This window comes from Scatophagus argus, chromosome 3, assembly GCF_020382885.2.
Source record: "Scatophagus argus isolate fScaArg1 chromosome 3, fScaArg1.pri, whole genome shotgun sequence".
Classification (NCBI taxonomy): Eukaryota; Metazoa; Chordata; class Actinopteri; family Scatophagidae; genus Scatophagus; species Scatophagus argus.
Window position 1 is genome coordinate 11,328,692 of NC_058495.1, and position 18,181 is coordinate 11,346,872.

Sequence of the window (18,181 nt, forward strand, 5' to 3'; positions counted from 1 at the left end):
TTATTTGAGAGGTTAACCCACCTCATAATCTATTTAGTCAGTAGATGTGGCTCCCTTACCAGTGCCACACTCATTATAAATAAATATATGACATTTACTCTTTTACCCCACAGGTTAATGTTTTCTTTTATAAAAATGCATTAATTTTTGCGCTGTTGCTTCCAGCTGTGTGGCGCCCCTGTGCTGCAAATGTGTGTGAAGACCTGATATCTGTTGACCATCTGTTCATGAAGCGTTTTGTCACAGTTTGCACAAGCCGTTGACTGTAGTTTCATGGCTTACAATGCACGGTAAATGCCTCCTCTAATCAAAAGTGTGTTTCGCTCATTGTTGCTTCACTTGGATGCCTGGCCAGAATGTGCAGACTTCGACACTGTAGAGATGTTTTCTCATTCATCTGCCGAAGAAGGAAATGTTTCTCTGGTGAGTTTAAGGCATGGTAAATGTTTTTAATGGCCATCAATAAAGCCAGCGCTTGGGGTCTTATGAGAAAATGTTACGAATATTGATAATTCAACAAATTAAAATATATACGCCTTCTACATTTACGTTTCACAGCTGACGTTCAATCTGTTGGGACATGAACCTGACCAGATTGTGTCTCCCAGTCGTCCTGAACGTTTTCGCTCTTGTGGCTGTCTACTATTGGTGAAGAAAATATATTGAAGTACACGTCAGATATGCCACGAAACGTGACCAATAAATTGACAGTTCCGCTGCCAATCACAGGACGAGCGTTCTTCTTTTTATTTTAATGACGACACAAGAGGAGACCCAATCACATCTCACGATCTTGGAGACAGGGCTCTGTTGACAGGAAGCGTGTGAGGCGGAATCACTACAACCTCTCTTTGCTCATAGTTTAACCAGACAAATAGAATTTCGGGTTCATTCACCTCTCGTAGGTGTGTGGACTTAAATTATGCGTTGTAATATCGACCCGGATCAAAGATGCAATGGAGGTCGGTAGTAGTTGGTCTGGTCGTACTGAGACTCTCCCTCAGCTGTGTGCTGTGGCTAGCCTTCGGGCTCGGACCTAACGTTAGCTGGGGGTTCAACTTTCCTCTGACTTTCAGTTTGCACAAATTAGACTTGTTATTCAGGGAGGAAAAGGGGACCAACCTGAGAGGTAACTCGTGGTCTCAACGAATACAAAACCACAAATATGAAGGGACGGCGAGTACCTGTGCAAGGGTTGGAGAGGAGTCACTCAAGAGATCCTACTTGAGCTTTTTCGACGGAAACAAGGACGAGTACGTCCGTAGATACAGCTCCTTCCCAGACACACTGAAAGTGAAAATGAAGGACATGGCCAGAGAAATGTTTTATTTTGGATATGACAATTACATGAAATACGCCTTCCCCGAGGACGAGCTGAATCCCATTGACTGTGAGGGGAGGGGACCAGACGTGCTAAACCCGTGAGTCATTCAAAGCTGCTTCTTGCAGACATCCGCTGGACACAAAGTCATTTACATCCTAACTGTAGACCGCTAACATGTGCACATCGCGCTGTTTGCATTTCATTTGTCATAGTAGTGTAATCCAGTGCTGCTCGGTAATAACAGTTTGTGTTTCAGACACTTTTTACATTGGACAGTACAGTAGGTCGCTTAGGATCTCGATGGTGTTACAGGGGCTTTCTGTCGCGTTAACCATTTGTTTAAAATTTCATTCATTTATTTGATATTAGGATAGTGAGCCCTTCTGTTACAAGAGTCGAGGAAAAAAAAAACACGAGGGCTGCAAGTAATCCTTATTCAGTTTATTTTGTATTTAAATAGTTAAATGTAACATCTCGTTTGGTATGACCAAAAGTTCAAAATATGAAAATAATTGGTGTATTATGATAAAACACTAAGAAAACAGCAAATACTTGCATCTGACAAACTGGAACCAGTAAATGTTTTGTTTTTTCCCCCCAAATGACTGAATGATCAATCAGTTATCCAAATCATTACAAGTAAATTCTGTGCTGACCAATTTTGTTGACTAATCATTCCCTCTTGAGCTCTTAGAAACCTGACACTCAGAGAGAGAGGAGCAGAGTCTGTAAATATAATGAAACTCCAGCAAACTAACTAAGTGTTTGTATACCCAAATCAATCAGAAACCTTCAGTTTCAGAGTCATTCAGTTTTTGGGGGTGGTTCAGCTCTGCTTTTATTAGTGTGTAAAAGTATGTCTGACACACTTGTGCATGTTATTTTCCTGTGCTGGACATTGAAACTGAAAGGCTACTTAGTAGGGCCTATTTTCTTTACTGATTCATCTGCTGATTATTTGCCACAATTAACTGTTTAGTCTATGACATGTCAAAACAGATGTGAAAAATGCTCATCACAAGTTCCCAGAACCATGAGAGATGTCTTGAAATGGCTTCTTTTGCCCAAACAGCAGTCCAAACCCTAAGACTCTTCATTTACTACCATAAACGACAAAGAAAAGCAGCAAATCCTGACCGTTAAGAAGCTGGAACCAGAAAATGTTTGAACTTTTTTGCTTTAAAAAAGTGAAATGGTTACTCAGTTATCAAAGCAGTTTATAACTAATTTTCTTTTGATCCTGTAATCTTATAATCTACTAATTGTTGCAGCTCTACACTATAATGTGCTCTAATCAAAAGTCTCACTTGCCATACAGACTTTGAAGATTAACTATTGTCTAGTTTCTATACAAAGTAATGCTAATGCAGTCACTGTATGAGGTGTGTAATAATCAAAAAAATAAGATGCTAAATAGGCTGATTTTCTTACAGAAGCTAATTTGACTTGTCACATAAAAGCAGGAGTATATGCCTAAATAACATTTTGTACACAGTCATGCTGGTGTCTTGCGATGCAAGTAGTTTGGCTCATTTCGTGCCAGGATTTAGAGAAACTGACCTCTGATCTGTGCTGCCATACAAACACACTGGGGGTGACTGGTGTTCCTTTGCAGTGCTTTGAGCACTCAATAAAGTCACATCACAAGATGATGATGCTGTTAAGGCAAAGGCAACCAAACTCTTCTTTATATGAACATTTTTGTATCTGTTGTCATGTATCTGTTTTGAACAGTTGCTCAGGTGATATTTTACCGACCAAATGATTAACTGATTAAATAATCATCAGATTAATCAATGATAAGTATAAGTTATAGTTTTTTAGTGTGGAGTTTCTATTGGGCTGTCCACCCTGTCAACCAAAATGAGATTTTGTACTCGCATTCAACCGTTTTGTTGCTGGATTTAAAATATGCTCCCTGTTTCTGTGATCTGTTGATAATTTCTTCCTCTTTTGCACAACAACACCGAGTCTGTTTCACTGCTTTCATCACAGGTCAAACATCAACATAAATGATGTGTTGGGGAACTACTCCCTCACACTGATTGACACCTTAGACACCCTGCTGGTAAGTTACATCCCATTCCAGTATAAGTATCTGTATTAGTTTTTGGCAGAATATTAAGTTTTAATATGAGATTGGAAGAAGCTCGGTCCATTACTTGTAATAGAGAAGAGAGGTTTTACCTGGTCTTAACACAGCAGCAGCAGCACTACTTGTGTTGTAAATTTTGTGTTTTCTACCACAACCAAAACTTCCCCTGACATGGAGTATCGTGGAGCCCGTAGTCTAACTGCCTGCTGTTGTGACTGTTGTGCAAGCCCTAAAACTGATGGTCTAGAGTGTCTCCTTCACTACAAAATTTATAGTGTTAAATCAACTCCAAGAGAGTCATTTCTGACACTATGCTGAGTTGAGTCCCAAACACCACCCAATGACTCCAGCTCTCTTTACTGTTAATTTAACTTTTAACAGTGTCATTTGAACTCAACTATATTTGAACACATTTACTGGAAAATTAACTCTGAGAGTTTTGCTGTGTTTTCTGTGCTCAGCTGCAGGATCTGGAATCCTAAACAAGATTCTGGATTACAAAAATTAAGGCCACAAAATAAATTCTGTGATTTATTTCACTGGACTCATGAAGTTGTAGCTGGATGGCTCAAATTAGTAATCATAGCTTCTTTACAATAGTTACTCTCTGTAATTAAAAGAATTTCGCTTCGGGGATAAATTCTGATTCTGAATTCTGATTCTGATTCTGATTCTGATGATAAAAATTGAAATTGAGCAAAATATCTGGAAGCCACTCAGAATTTATGTTGTGATGTGATCAAAGGAGCTTGTTGAGGAACTATTCTTTGCTTACATAATGTGGTCTGTCTCTGCAGGTGCTTGGCAATGTGACTGAATTCCAGAGGGCGGTCAAGCTGGTTATAGATAATGTGTCGTTTGACAAGGACTCAACTGTGCAGGTTTTTGAGGCAACCATCAGGTGAAAACATTGCTGCTATTTTAAGAGCTATACACAAGAAAAAAACTGCCCAGCTGGAGTGACTGATCCAATTTCCTTATTTTTACAGCTCTTATGATTTCAAATAGGTTTTAAGACCCAAATCTTGTAGGACTCACAAACACTCTGCTTCATTCTTTTTATATATCCTGTACAAACATTTACTATTACAAGTTCATGACTGCATCTCTCTCTCTCATAAGAACCCAGACCCATTTTTCTTTATGGGAAAATTATGAGCTCAAATGGACCTACTGATAATAATAACAGAAAATATGTTTTAATGATACTTTTCTCCATTTCTTGGCTGTTTTGTTTCTGTGTGTAACCAGTTGGAATATTTTATTTCTTTTTTTCTCTGAAGGATTTTGGGAAGCCTTATCTCATCTCATATCCTGCTGACGGACCCAAAACATCCTTTTGGCAAGGTGGGCTTTGAAGGTTACGATAATGAGCTGCTTCACTTGGCTCATGACTTGGCTGTCCGCTTATTGCCGGCTTTTGAGAACACCAGCACAGGCATTCCTTACCCCAGGGTGAGTGAGACTGGTGTGGCTACAGAGTAAAGATACCTGCTGATATACACTTCGGTCTTTGAAAAATTTAAATGTCATTCAGCATCTTGACTGGCTTGTATCTCAAATGCAGGTGAACCTGAAGACGGGAGTTCCTCCTGACAGCATCAATGAGACTTGTACTGCAGGTGCTGGGTCCCTGCTGGTGGAGTTTGGGATTTTGAGTCGCTTGATTGGAGATTCCACCTTTGAGTGGGTTGCCAGGCGAGCTGTCAGAGCTCTGTGGAGCCTCAGGAGCAAAGATACCGGCCTGTTAGGTAAGTACAGCTTTTAATATAAACTTCTACCTAGTATGATTAAATCTGCAAGTTGTGAATGTGATACCTACAATAATCGCGATATTTTAAGCAATTTCTGTTTTGTCATTTTTTTTAGGGAATGTAGTTAATATCCAAACAGGCCAGTGGGTTGGCAAGCAGAGCGGTCTGGGAGCTGGCATGGACTCCTTCTATGAGTATTTGCTCAAATCATACATCCTTTTTGGTGAAAAAGAAGACTATAGGATGTTCCAAGCTGCTTATGAGAGCATTCAGAATCACATGAGGAGAGGGTGAGTTCCACACTGAAAGAATGTGGTATTGCAGCTTGTGTGAAAGTAACTGGGCGTGCTGGAGGCATTAGGGAGCTTTACACAAGGTTGCATCTGAAACGTGAAACTGTCACCGCTATGTAAATGTGCCTCTGTCTGGGATAGGCCAAACAAACAGGAAATGAAACCGCTGACAGTTTCCAGTATTCTGTGTGGAAAGTTGAATTCTGAGACTTGAGATTGTCACGAGATGTCTGATGGGGCGTTTGCATTCACACAGACTTGCACAGTAGCACTTTCTTCCTTGTCAGCAACCACTGATAATAGCAAGGGACATAACCTTCACTACCTAATTGAGTGGTGTGACGTATTGTGAAACCTGCTGTGCCTCTGTGTTTTTCCAGGAGAGAGTCATGTAACGAAGGAGAGGGTGACCCTCCTCTCTATGTTAATGTGAACATGTTCAACGGTGAGATAATGAACACTTGGATTGACTCCCTTCAGGCCTTCTTTCCAGGGCTGCAGGTTACATTATGCACTCTCAGCTTTCACAGATGAGGTAAAATATGTATGGTGGTGTTCAACTAAAGGTAGGTGTTTCCACTTTGTGTACTAGGTGCTGAATGGTGATGTAGATAATGCTATTTGCCTGCATGCCTTCTACTATGCCATCTGGAAGCGCTTTGGGGCTTTGCCAGAGAGATACAACTGGCAATTGCAGGCTCCTGATGTGCTCTTCTACCCTTTAAGACCAGAGCTGGTGGAGTCGACCTATCTGCTGTACCAGGTAACAGTTATGACCTGCTGTAACCAGGCATTGGTGTTGGTGGGTTGTTGTTTGCGAGTAGCTTTTCACTCACTTCAGTTTCCTGCAGGCGACAAAAAATCCTTTCTATTTGCACGTTGGAATGGATATTCTTCAGAGCCTTGAGAAAAATGCCAAAGTCAGGTGTGTAATCTTTACCTTCTTTTTTTTTTTTGTGGAATGTTTTTATGATGTCTCCTTCAAGATGACCTGTGTCGCTTTCAGATGTGGTTATGCCACTCTACACCATGTTGTAGACAAATCCAAAGAGGATCGTATGGAGAGCTTCTTCCTCAGTGAGACATGCAAATACCTTTACTTGGTAAGTTACAACCTGCACATGTCAGAGATAGAGCTATAATAGATAGAGTAATAACAGCTCTAACAGAGTTAGAAATGGATATGAGAGCATAATATGATACTACATATATTGTAAAGTTTAGAATACAGTAGACAACATGTTATGTTTTCCTCAATTTAAAGACACATTTTTAATACACTTACTAATGCGTGTGTCACTGAATGGTTTAATTGTTAAAACATTTCAGAAAAGGGTGAAAAATGCCTTGATTATTTTCTAGACCTCAAGGCAGCATCTTCAGATAGCCTTTTTTGTTCTACCCAGCAGTGTCAAACCCACAGATATTTGATTTAAATTGACATAAAACAGATAAAAGCTTCTGATAAATTTCTTAATTGAATAAATTGATTATTGATACACTATATAGGCAAAAGTATTGTGACACCTGACAATTATCCGGACTTTAATGACATTGCATTCTAAATAGACAACAACAACAACTTTGCAGCTGCAACAACTTTAACTCTTCTGAGAAGGCTTTCCATAAGATTTTGGAGTTTCTGTGGGAATATTTTTGCCCATTTGTGCAGTAGAGCATTTGTTAGGTCAGACACTGGTGTTGGACGAAAAGATCTGGCTCACAGTCTTTGTTCCAGTTAATCCCATAGGTGTTGGATGGGTTTTGAGGTCAGGGCTCTGTGAGGGCCAGTCAAGTTCTTCCACACCAAACTCCTCCAGCCACGTCTTTATGGACTTTGCTTTGTGCAGTGAGGTACAGTCATGCTGGAATAGAAAAGGGCCTTCCCCAAACTGTTGCCACAAAGTTGGAAACATAGCATTGTCCAAAATGTCTTGGTATGCTGAAGCATTAAGATTTCCCTTCACTGAAAGTGAAGAGCCCAGCCCAAGCCCTGAAAAACAGCCCCATACCACACCTGAATTTAATAATAAAGAGGTGTGTCCAAATTTTTTGCCTATGTAGTGTATCTCTTAGAAACACCATTAAATATCCCATAAACATTGTCACAATATTAATGATTAGACATTAAATTATAAGTGGTATCATTTTTGATTTTTTTTTTTGTGTGTGTGTGTGTCACACAGCAATTTTCAGAATAAAATTCATGCCCGCTTTTGGCTCAGCTCAAATGTCTCTCTTGCTTTGCAGCTGTTCGATGAGGACAACCCGCTTCACAGATCTGACAACAAATTCATCTTCACCACAGAAGGCCATGTTGTGCCTATAGACAAGCGCTTCAGGGAGAAACAGTGGAATGACTTGTTTCCTTGTGAAGAGGGAGTGCTGACAGGAAGAGAGTCAAACCACCGACCACTGCCTAGCAACAGCAGCAATGTACGGCTATGTACACTATTTTCATGGTCATGTGTAACTGTGAAACTTAAAATACACAATGTTATGATACGTTCGTCTTTCCTTTTTCTGTCGTTCTGCAGTGCAGCAGGATCCCAGAGGAGCGGCGTTACGCTCTGCCATTAAAGAGCGTCTACATGAGGCAGATTGATCATATGGTGGGACTTTTCTGAATAAAAGGATGACACTGGCATGAACAGGTCTTCGGCAGGTGCAGTTGTAGTGAGTTTAAAATTTTCCACTGTTGGTCAAAATCGTTGTTCCTTCTGTTCTGCAGCTCAGGAACCAGACAGGAAACTGACACTAAAGCAAACCTGAGAAAGCAGCTTGATCACTTCCTGTATTAAGTAGAACATGAGCAACTTTTCCTTTGGAAAATCAGGAGTCGTGAACAGATTGTGTAAATGATTTTAGAGTTACCATACTTGAGGTTTGTTGAGGTGTGGGTTTAGGTGTGAGTGTGTATGTATTGTGTGTGTGAAAGTGTGTGTTCTGTTTGTCTACATATTTGAAATCACAGCTGAGCTGTGAATCACAATATTGTGTTTATGGGAACAGTGCCATCTAGCCACACATATGTAAAATGAATAGCCTATAAAAACGCTCACCTCTGAAAAATCCCTCTGAACATGTTGATTAGTGCCTCTGAAGCTGATTCACTTGACTACATTGGTGCTTTTAAAACATAAGGGCTGCACATCAGGATGACTCTCGTTGTTTTAAAGTGCCTTCAGTTTGTCTTGGTCTTTCTGGATGCTGTACAGTGCATATTAGTTGTGCATAACATTTTGGAGTCCATTGTTGATATTGCACAATAGGTGTCATTCCATGTGTATGTACAGTTTTACTCCGATTATGACATGCGTGTAAATCTTTTTTTTTTAAACATGATGAAACAAGCCATAAAATGCATTTTTAACGTTAATCAGTGAGAATGTGTTTTCCATCATTTTTCTGCCAGATGTATTGAGAATGCATAGTTTATTGAAGCTGCGTTTCTGTTTCTCTTAATTGCACATCTTTATACCTGTTAATTGTCATGTGGTGAGAACTCAGGGTTTAAAGGAAAAACAAAAATCAGTGAATGCTTTCATTAAAAAAAATAAAACTTTGTTGAAATGTTGTTGCCTGTCATGTCTTAGGATAGTCTTAGGTATTTATTTTGCAAATCTTACAACTTGGTTAAGAATAACTTCACTGAACTGAAGTACTGTGTACTGTGAATATGCATTATTGTTCAATGCAGACAGAAAAAGGGCATGATGTCTCTTCAGTTGTGATGTTTGATTGAGATATTTTCTGTACGGCTTCATCTTTTACTAGACATCCTGAGTGTACATAAAACTCAGCAGAGCTCCAGACTGCATGGCTCGATTACATTTGAACATTGGCATCTTCTTTGGCTTTGGGAGACAGCTGTTCATATTCTCAAGTGTTGTCGAAACTGCTCCAGGCCGTAGCAGTGATATTTCAAATTGGCTGATATCCAACCACTTTGTCATCATCTTTAAAGGAATAGTTTGACATTTTGGGAAAATAAGCTTATTCACTTTCCTGCCGAGAGTTACATGTAAAGATTGAACCCACATTGTAGCAATCTGGGGCCCATTTCACAAAAAGTAATTTGTGAGCATGACTTGCATGCAGATCACATGTTTGCTGCCCAGAAATCTGCAAGTCCTGCATGCACATGCACAGGTCAGAAGTATGATGTTAGTTTTTATTTGTAGGAGTAGATGAGAACATATTAAAGTTAACTGGATAGCAATTGATCTCATTGTTAGCTTAGCACAAAGACAAGAAACAGGGAATTAGCTAGCTTGGGTCTGTCCAAAGGGGACATAAATCAGCCTACCAGCACATGTAAAGCTCACCGATTGACACCTCATAGGTCCTATGATTCTTTTCTACAAAAACATACTAGATATAACATGTTAATTAGTGAGATTTAGGAGTGCTTAGAAGTTGATTTTGGTATTTGAACATGCCAAGCGAGCTGTTTGTCCCTGTTTCTTGTCTTTCTAAACCACAGCTGTAATCAGCTGTTGGCAGGAGCTTGATGCTTACTCTGCAGATGTTAAAGTGGCATCTAACTTAGCAAGGAAGCAAATAAGTTTCCCAAAATCTCGAACTAATCCTACAATCTGACTGAAATTAAAGGCTGTTCAATCCTAAACATGACCGATTTTGTAATTATAGAAAAGAACATGAAATATGATGTGAAATTAATAAATCAGATATTATGATCAAGACATTGCTGTGTTGATTTTCAGTTATGAAAAATGGAACACTACTCAGTTTTCTACAGAAGCTTTAATAGGTTTAAGTCAAGGTTTACAATCATTGGTTTCTGTACAGGATAGTCACCTCAAAGGCCTGTAGATTCACTTTACTTTTTTAGACAAGGGTTTTTGTAAGTATATTACATTTGCCACTCAACAGTGTTACAGATCCACATGGTATCACCACACGTCATGAACTGTCCAATGGAAAGCAGTTTAATTATATACATTGACCCTTCTCAACTATTGCAAAAAGTTACTCTTTCTAAAAGTTTCCATAAATATTCAGTTTGTTACCCAACTGAACGGTCTCAAACTGTTCTGAAGCATTTGTATGTAAAACCCTTTCTAGTGTCAGGTTCTTTTTAAATCTTTAATTTTTAACTTGAGTTGAAGTGCGTTTGCAGGTGGTGAGATGATTGGTTTTTTTTTTCTTTTTTTTTTGGCTAAATACCAACCGGTTATTGGAGCAAAGAGACAATATTTCATCTATTCACATTAGTACAATTCAGAAGAATTTCACTTTATGCTGACAGAAGCTTTTGGTGTCTTAACTACAGATTGCATAGCCCTCTGAAAAGAGTTCAAGAGACGCAAGAGAAAAGTTAGCTTGACTAAAATTTTACTCGTCTGAAATCTGCACAGGATTTTCTGACTTTAAGAGCTGTCTTCTGGTCTCAGTTGACCTGAAGTCTTTGGTCAAAGCTAAAACTCAGTTTTGAACACAACAAATTTCATTTTTTATTTTTTGCGTTCGCCGGTTTGAGGATGGCTGTTTTAAGGGATGGTTTTCATCTTTGTTCATCCTCCATTTGAATTGAGAAGGGATTTGTGGAATGTAACAGGGCTACAACATCACCCTGTAGAAAAGAAAGAAAGAAAGTTAGCTCACCCAAATGATTTAAATGTGAATCGTCTTTGCGATACTGTGCACACCTCACTCACCTTCATTAGACGTCTCAGCGTGGCTCTTAGAAGAGACCACAATCTTTCAGGTTTTCTTTGATGATGATGTCTGTTACGGCATCAAACACAAACTTGACGTTCTCTGTGTCTGTAGCGCAGGTCATGTGAGAGTAGATTTCTTTTACATCTCGGCGCATGTTCAGGTCCAAGAACTGCACTTTGATGTAGTTACCAGCATCCTCGTAAGTGTTGGGGCCTAAATGAAAAGATCAATTCAAAGGGGCACATTTAGTTAGTCATTTATTAAATGTCATCAAATGCACTGCAATGTATGCATTGCAATAACCTCACCGTCGTATTCAGGGAAGCACATGCTGAGGTGAGCTTTCTTGATCTTTTCAACGAACACATCTTTCTTGTTGAGGAAGAGTACAATGGAGGTGGTGGCGAAGTAGCGGTGGTTGCAGATACTGTTGAACAAGTGCAGACTTTCGTGCATTCGATTCTGAAACAAAAATGTGTTTCAAGAGCCTTTCGAATAAACCAACTCTTGCATGTCCAGAAAAGATAAGATATAAATAGTGTGAAATATAACTTGTCATACCACTTCATCATCCTCCACCAGCACCATGTCGTAGGCGCTCAAAGCGGCAATGAAAATGATGCAGGTCACACCTTCGAAACAATGGATCCACTTCTTCCTCTCTGATCTCTGGCCGCCCACATCAAACATTCTGCATGGAAACAGAAGTATGTTATCTTTATTATGATTGAAATCCAGCACAGTAGGAACTGTGATGAAAGGGTTACTGGTGCTATCCTCGTGATAAAACATCATGCTGATTCACCTGAAATGGAGATCCTTGAAAGAAAACTGGGTCTCGATGATACCAGTGGTCTTCACTCTTGATCGCAGCACATCCTGCTCAGTGGGCACGTAGCCTGGTTGGATCAGTCGCTCCAAGTCATTCAGGTAACTGAGGGAAGACAAAATTCATTCAATAACAAACGCTAGTGTGAGGTACTTTCACAATTTGGAATCTCGGCTTGGTTCATTTCTTACTATCCAGCTGAGTCGTTGAGTTGGTACTCCGAGGCCCTGTCAAAGCACGCCTGTATGCCGGTGTCCTTCCACAAGCGCAGAATAATCTCTGACAGCTCCTTAGGCATGGTGCCTTCCTCAATGGTATCTGCAAGATGCATGAGTTTCCTGGCATCATCCTGCAGGGTGGATTCAAGTGGACATGGACACGTACCGGTTATGTTTAATGGTCTGCTGGAAACCTGAAATCAGTTAACCCAAATAACACTGAAGTGTTTCTTGTTACCTGCTGATCAGAGTGGCCATAGTTAATGTTGAGAGTGTTCATGGCCTTCACAATAGCCATGATGGACTGCAGGGTGTTGCTGTAAATGATCGTAATGAACTCCAAGCATTCTTCAAGTGAGTAACCATCTTTGTGGATAATTCTGATGAGAAAGTACAGTATTAGAGTGTGTGATTTACAGTGAGTTGGAAAAGAAATTAAGCATTGCTCAGGTGCAAAGTCAAATGATCTCACTTCATTTGTTTGACGATAGTGCTTTTTCCTGATTCACCAGCACCTATGTGAAAGAAGAAAAATATATTACATGTAGGTAGAATTTATAATAATAAAAAGTCTATTTTTGTCCAAAGCTGATGTCAGGGGGACGTTTTCCTGTCACTGACCTACGTGGTCATGGGAAGGTGATGAAGCTGAGCGTGAAACAACACATCTTCAGAACAGATTACTCTCAGCTGCACTGTGCTTTAAAGTCCAACATTGTTATGTACAACACATAGCTATTTTGTTGTACAGAAGGTGTTGGTCCTTAAAGAAAACCTGACCTAATTTAAAAACTCTTACTAATTGCCCCCCCTTGAGCAGTCAGTTACATATTATTGTATTTGAGTGCTACAACCTCAGGCCCTGCTTGGGATGGATGGGAGGGTATCTGTGTCCTTCAGGGTTAAGCCCTATTGTTTCAGGATTAACAAGGGATTGGGTTTAGTGCTTATCAACATGTCTTAGAAATTCAGTGCCACACGTTATTAATACCTTACTTGATTCAAACCTGTTTTTTTAATCACAGTTAATATAAATAAACTAGCTAGTGAAGTTATACAAATTCAGTGAGTATTTAAAGGTTCTTCAGGCCATAATGAACTTAAGTCAAAAAAGATCAGTTAGTGTTGATAATAAAATGTACAAAAGATTAAGACAAGCTTCTTACAAAAAACTTAGTAATGCAACAGCTGTAATTGCTGAATGTTTCATAGACATATGACAACTTAGACAACTTTTCTCTTGTGGAACTTAAAATAGCCTCACCATGGGGCCTCATGGGGCCCCTAAATATGTATAACCATGATGATGAGGTTTCATCCAGCTCAACTGTCTTTACCTAGCAGCAGCAGCTTGACAGTTCTTGCATCCTTGTCGGCATCCTCCTTCAGCTTCTTCTCCAGCTCTCTGGAGTGTTTCTCCTCTGCGCTCGCTCCAGCCCCCATCCTACTTTTCCTGGCTTGGGGCCCCTTTGCTCAAAAGCCAAGTGTCAGGAAAAATGGAAGTAGGTCCTAGGTGATCGCCTACTCTCTGACCGGTGCCGACAACTGTGCAACTGATGCGTCAACTGCCTGCAGCAAACACTGAGCAATGTTTGAGTATTTTTCTGTCTTAGGAGAGGATTTGGGGCATCCTCTGCCCACCTGACTGGAGAGGACCAATGGAGCACAAGGACAGGGGTGTTTTAGGGCAGAGCGAAAGGTGTGAGGAGAAGCAGGCATACATCAGTGGAGGAGTGATCTAACCTTTAGGGGGACTTTGCTGTGCTCAGCGGAAGATGAACATCGGCTCAAGTGCTTATCTCTCTATGCTGTTCTTAGTTGCCTTTAAAAGAGAAGCATGTAAAACTAAATAACTTGAGTGAGAATAACGTGAGTGTTCGTGCCTATAGCTGGGGACTTATACCTAAACTAGATTCATCTCACAAAAAGAACAACATAGAAGTTAAAACAGATGTTAGATTAAGAGTGCTCTTGAATGTATGATGTTTGCAAAAGTGGGTCTATCAGTGTGATTCAAACAAAAGAACCAGCCTTTGCTCCACACCGCAAATGGGGTCAGTGAACTGACCCCTCACCTCCCAGTCCAAATGTAAAGAAAGACATACTGCCATTTCTTACAGGATGCATGCAGACTGAACAGTGAGCTCTGAAGTGCTTAAAGAGCTTTGTGGGTTCTCCTGACAGATCTCATTGACCTCAATCTGAAGCTGGTTAAGGATCCTAATCTACTCACTTTCAATTATGAGTGTCTGGGCATTGCACAGCATTTCCCCACACATACAGCAACTTCTTGCTGTCTCTGTTTTTGTTTGTCTGTTGAAAAACTATGAGTAAATAATGTTTATTATTGTCACTTTAACTTTATCACTGTATCAACACTGGTGAAGCTCCTGAGGCCCAACAACCAATGGAAACACTGGTACAAATCACTTGTGGTGGAATGTAAATAAAGACATTTACTCAAGTACTGTACTGAAGTACAAATTTGAGGTACTTGTATTTTTCTTCAGCGTTTAAATTTCAAGCCACATTGTACTCCTATTCCATCATATTTCAAAAGGTAAATATTGTCCTTTTTACTCCACTGCATTTATTTGACAGGTGTAGTTACAACTTACTGAACAAGCAGAAAACATATGATCAGCTTATAAAATATTTAAGACCTAACAGTATAGAAAATTATTAAAAGTAGGTCCACCTTGGTTGTCTACAACAGTAAAATTTTACTTCCACATGAAAATATACTACGTGTGTGGAAGTAACTTTCTCAATGCAGAACTTTTACTTCTCCTGCAATATGTTACGTTCAGCTGTGCTCATTCAGAATCTGAATACTTTCCCCCAGACTATGTGCTCACTGGTGAAAAACAGAACAGAACCACTGTTATTATAAAATATAGAGCTTTAATTTATTAGTCAGCAACATTGATGAGGAAGAAAAAGATAATAATTTTTTTACAAGTCATTACAATAACATCGACTGTGCATTATATCATACATTACTTTCCCTCAATGACCCAGAGCAAAGTTTGCCAGAGAAATAGAATAGATGCACGTTTTTCAAATATATGCTAATTGGTTTTGCAAAGTTTTGAGAATAGAGATTAAGAGACAAACAGGGGGAGGGGGTTAAAAAATCACAATCCGACCTTCCTGTACTTTCAGCATTTCCCACCAAAACTTTCAGCACATCTTTCTTGCACTGATAATATTTCCATAGTCCCACAACAAGAAAGACATTCACTGACATCCACAGCAACATAGCATTTTAGACAAATACCATATACATACACTGTACATGCCATGCACAATGAAAAGCCACCTTCTGAAGATATTGGTACAAGTTTCTCTTCAGGTTTGGTGGTGATCAACGTGTTAGTAGTTGTGCTTGTGACATTTTTTTTCTTTTTTTACTATATGGAAGTTCCTCAGTACAAACAGTTTTAACGGTATACGAAGTCTGTGGCACACATGATTGCAGGATGGCACTGCACTGGACTGACAAAAGAAGTAGCTGGAAAAGCTGATACAGTAAACACAGCACCAGTTAAAGTAGTCAATCCCCAGTTACTGCAAATCAGCACATTTGTCACTCTAATTCAACAGAAGTGTAGACTTATTACATGATTAATATTCATTTAATGAAAGCAGTATTTAGCATGAAACTGGCAGGAATGCAGATGTTGAATACACTGCGAGCTAAACAAAAACCTTTGAGCATACACGCTGCATGCTCTGCCTTACATGAATACTGTACTGCAAATGCCACAGATACATGTGAAGTATTTACTGTTTATCAACATTACTAAGTTGGCAACAGAAGGTGCTTTCTCTCTAATATTTTTATTTATAAAAACTGTCACAAACTTACATATAGCTGCCTGCTGGAACTTCTTTATCTCAAGAGAGAAAAGAAAAGGCAATGTTATATTTTCAGCTTTTGTGTCATTAAAAGAACCCCCCCCCCCAAAAAAAAAAACAAAACAAAACAAAACACAAAAAAAACAGCTTATCATAGAGATCACGTTTGTCAAGGATACAACATTGAGATGTGGTAGTCACATATAAACAAAACAAACACTTGGCAGCAACTGATTTTGGAAGAATTTGGGTTGGGTAGGTGATGCAATATTATTACTTGAGGCCAGGCTGGACCACAGTATGAAAGGAGAGTGACGTCTTACCTGCCACAAAGGGCCTTTCATTGACGTGTGACTGTATGAGCATGACATGCTATCACAGTTGCAGTCTGTGGGCATTTCTTTTTGCCACTGCATGTCCCAAGAAATGCCACCATCATTCTTTCAACAGCTTTCAGTAATAAAAATAATAAAAAAAAGACTATCTGCTGTACAGTAGAGTTCCGATGAACAGGTTTGAGAAGTTGATTGAAATTTACTGAACCAGCGACTCGATTTCCAGCTTAGACACTGAATACTGCCTGCAGTCAAGTGATCCAACATGGTCGCCTTGAACAGTTTCTGAATACGTGCTCCTCGGTCCTTGTCCACGCGTGGACAACTCCCAAAGTCCTGGGTTATTGTAGCTATTTCTCAAAAACACTAAACATAAAGATATTCTCAACATAATAACATATTGTAACAAACAGAAACACTAACAATAATATTATAATAACAACAATATTTGCACAGATTTACCTATTCACAAAAAACATGTTTTCTAGATAGGTACAAAGAATTACTTTTTACAACCTACAATAAATATTGTGTATGTTTTCCAACAGTTATGCAGAAACTGTTTGATGCTGTTGTTTTTGGTTGCACTTTCTGTCTCGCCCATTGTGATAATTTGATTTTACTAACTACAGTCATTTCCCTAAATGGAGGGTTGCAAGAATTAGGAAGTGGTGTGAAAAGGTAGCCTGGAGGGGTGTTTGCGCATGATGAGGTGTATATCCAGCTCCTCATGTCTCAGCTGGAGTTGTCTGCTCATCATGATGCCGACGGTTGCGAGGCTTCTTTTGTTCTTTCAACTCCTTCAGGCTTTTGGCTTTGCTGTCGCCGAGGCTGCCCTCCCCGAGCTGCCAGTAATCCTGGCAGTACTGGTTGATCAGGCCCATCTCTGGTTGGCTTAGGATGGTCAGCAGGTCCTTATACTGACCGGCGCTCGGAGTCCAGGTGCTGGACTGCAGCGGAGGGAGAGCCGGGCTGCCTGTCTCCACCAACACGTTGTTGACTGTGCGACTAGAAAGGACCACAAGCTGCAGTTTGACAAGCGTGTGTTTGAAGTTTTTCTCTGTGGATGTGCACTGGTAGATGCCACTGTCAGACGACTGCAGAGAACGGATCAGAAGACCTTGTTCTGTTTTTAGGATGCGACCCTCTGAGCGAATCTAGGTGGAAGGAGTGAAGATACTGTTAATTCTGAAATTTAAAACACACAAATTTATTTTCTCGTTGCTCGTGTATGGCTGTGGAAACATAACTGTAACTGCTCTTCAGTGAACGCTTTGCTCACCTCTTTTTTCCTGTCGCTGTTTTCCTTCTGCAGGTGCCACTTGAGAGACACATGAGGAGACCTGGCCTGGCACTCCAGGAATGTAGTGCTGCCCTCCACCCCATACTGTACAGTCTCCAGAGTATTCTTATTGGCTATAAAACGATATCAAGAATATGGGGCTGTCTTTCAGGGTTTGAGCTGTCTGTGTATTCAGAATGTGATGTGATTAAAGTCTCTCTTGGTGCAAAGGTCAAGTGTCCCAATACTTTGGTCTACATAGTGTATGATCTAGATGATAGAGCAAACTTAAGGAAATGGATAAGAGATAAATTAAAATAACACACTAGTAATTAAAAATTACTATGACCATTTTGGCCTCAGTATCTTTATTTCAAACTGTGTGTGATACTCACTGTTAGAGTTATAACCTCTGCATTGGCGGATTGGGTTTCCATACTTTACATCCTGCCGACGGCTCCGTCTAAAGAGGTCAGGTAAACAAATAAAAACATGAAGCTTAACT

At 39.8% G+C, this 18,181-nt stretch overlaps 3 protein-coding genes across 4 annotated transcripts in view; 1 reads left to right on the forward strand and 2 right to left on the reverse strand.

Annotated features, from left to right (window-relative positions):
• The first annotated feature begins 762 nt into the window (after positions 1-762).
• Positions 763-9,043, forward strand: edem1 (ER degradation enhancer, mannosidase alpha-like 1). The gene is made up of 12 exons (XM_046383477.1): positions 763-1,421; positions 3,320-3,392; positions 4,217-4,320; positions 4,703-4,874; positions 4,987-5,170; positions 5,289-5,463; positions 5,847-5,967; positions 6,059-6,229; positions 6,318-6,391; positions 6,473-6,569; positions 7,717-7,902; positions 8,004-9,043. Exons 1-12 carry the CDS (start codon positions 952-954, stop codon positions 8,091-8,093), a joined length of 1,917 nt encoding a protein of 638 aa, XP_046239433.1. The 5' UTR covers positions 763-951; the 3' UTR covers positions 8,094-9,043.
• A 1,171-nt stretch (positions 9,044-10,214) lies between these two features.
• gnat1 (guanine nucleotide binding protein (G protein), alpha transducing activity polypeptide 1) lies at positions 10,215-13,641 on the reverse strand. Its single transcript, XM_046385263.1, is given in 9 exon segments — positions 10,215-11,062; positions 11,148-11,364; positions 11,460-11,613; positions 11,713-12,085; positions 12,172-12,329; positions 12,437-12,578; positions 12,671-12,713; positions 12,820-12,846; positions 13,536-13,641. Coding segments are annotated over 8 exon segments (1,194 nt in total). The 3' UTR covers positions 10,215-11,062; positions 11,148-11,173.
• Positions 13,642-15,082: 1,441 nt separating this feature from the next.
• The window catches only part of sema3fa (sema domain, immunoglobulin domain (Ig), short basic domain, secreted, (semaphorin) 3Fa), a 48,220-nt gene continuing 45,121 nt past the window's right edge, over positions 15,083-18,181 (reverse strand). For both annotated transcript variants that reach the window (XM_046383476.1, XM_046383475.1), the window contains exons 17-19: positions 18,072-18,139; positions 17,677-17,810; positions 15,083-17,551 (exon numbers count right to left, since the gene is read on the reverse strand). In XM_046383476.1, coding sequence (XP_046239432.1) covers positions 17,123-17,551; positions 17,677-17,810; positions 18,072-18,139 — 631 coding nt within the window. In that variant the 3' untranslated portion in view covers positions 15,083-17,122. The remainder of the gene's footprint in view (positions 17,552-17,676; positions 17,811-18,071; positions 18,140-18,181) is intronic.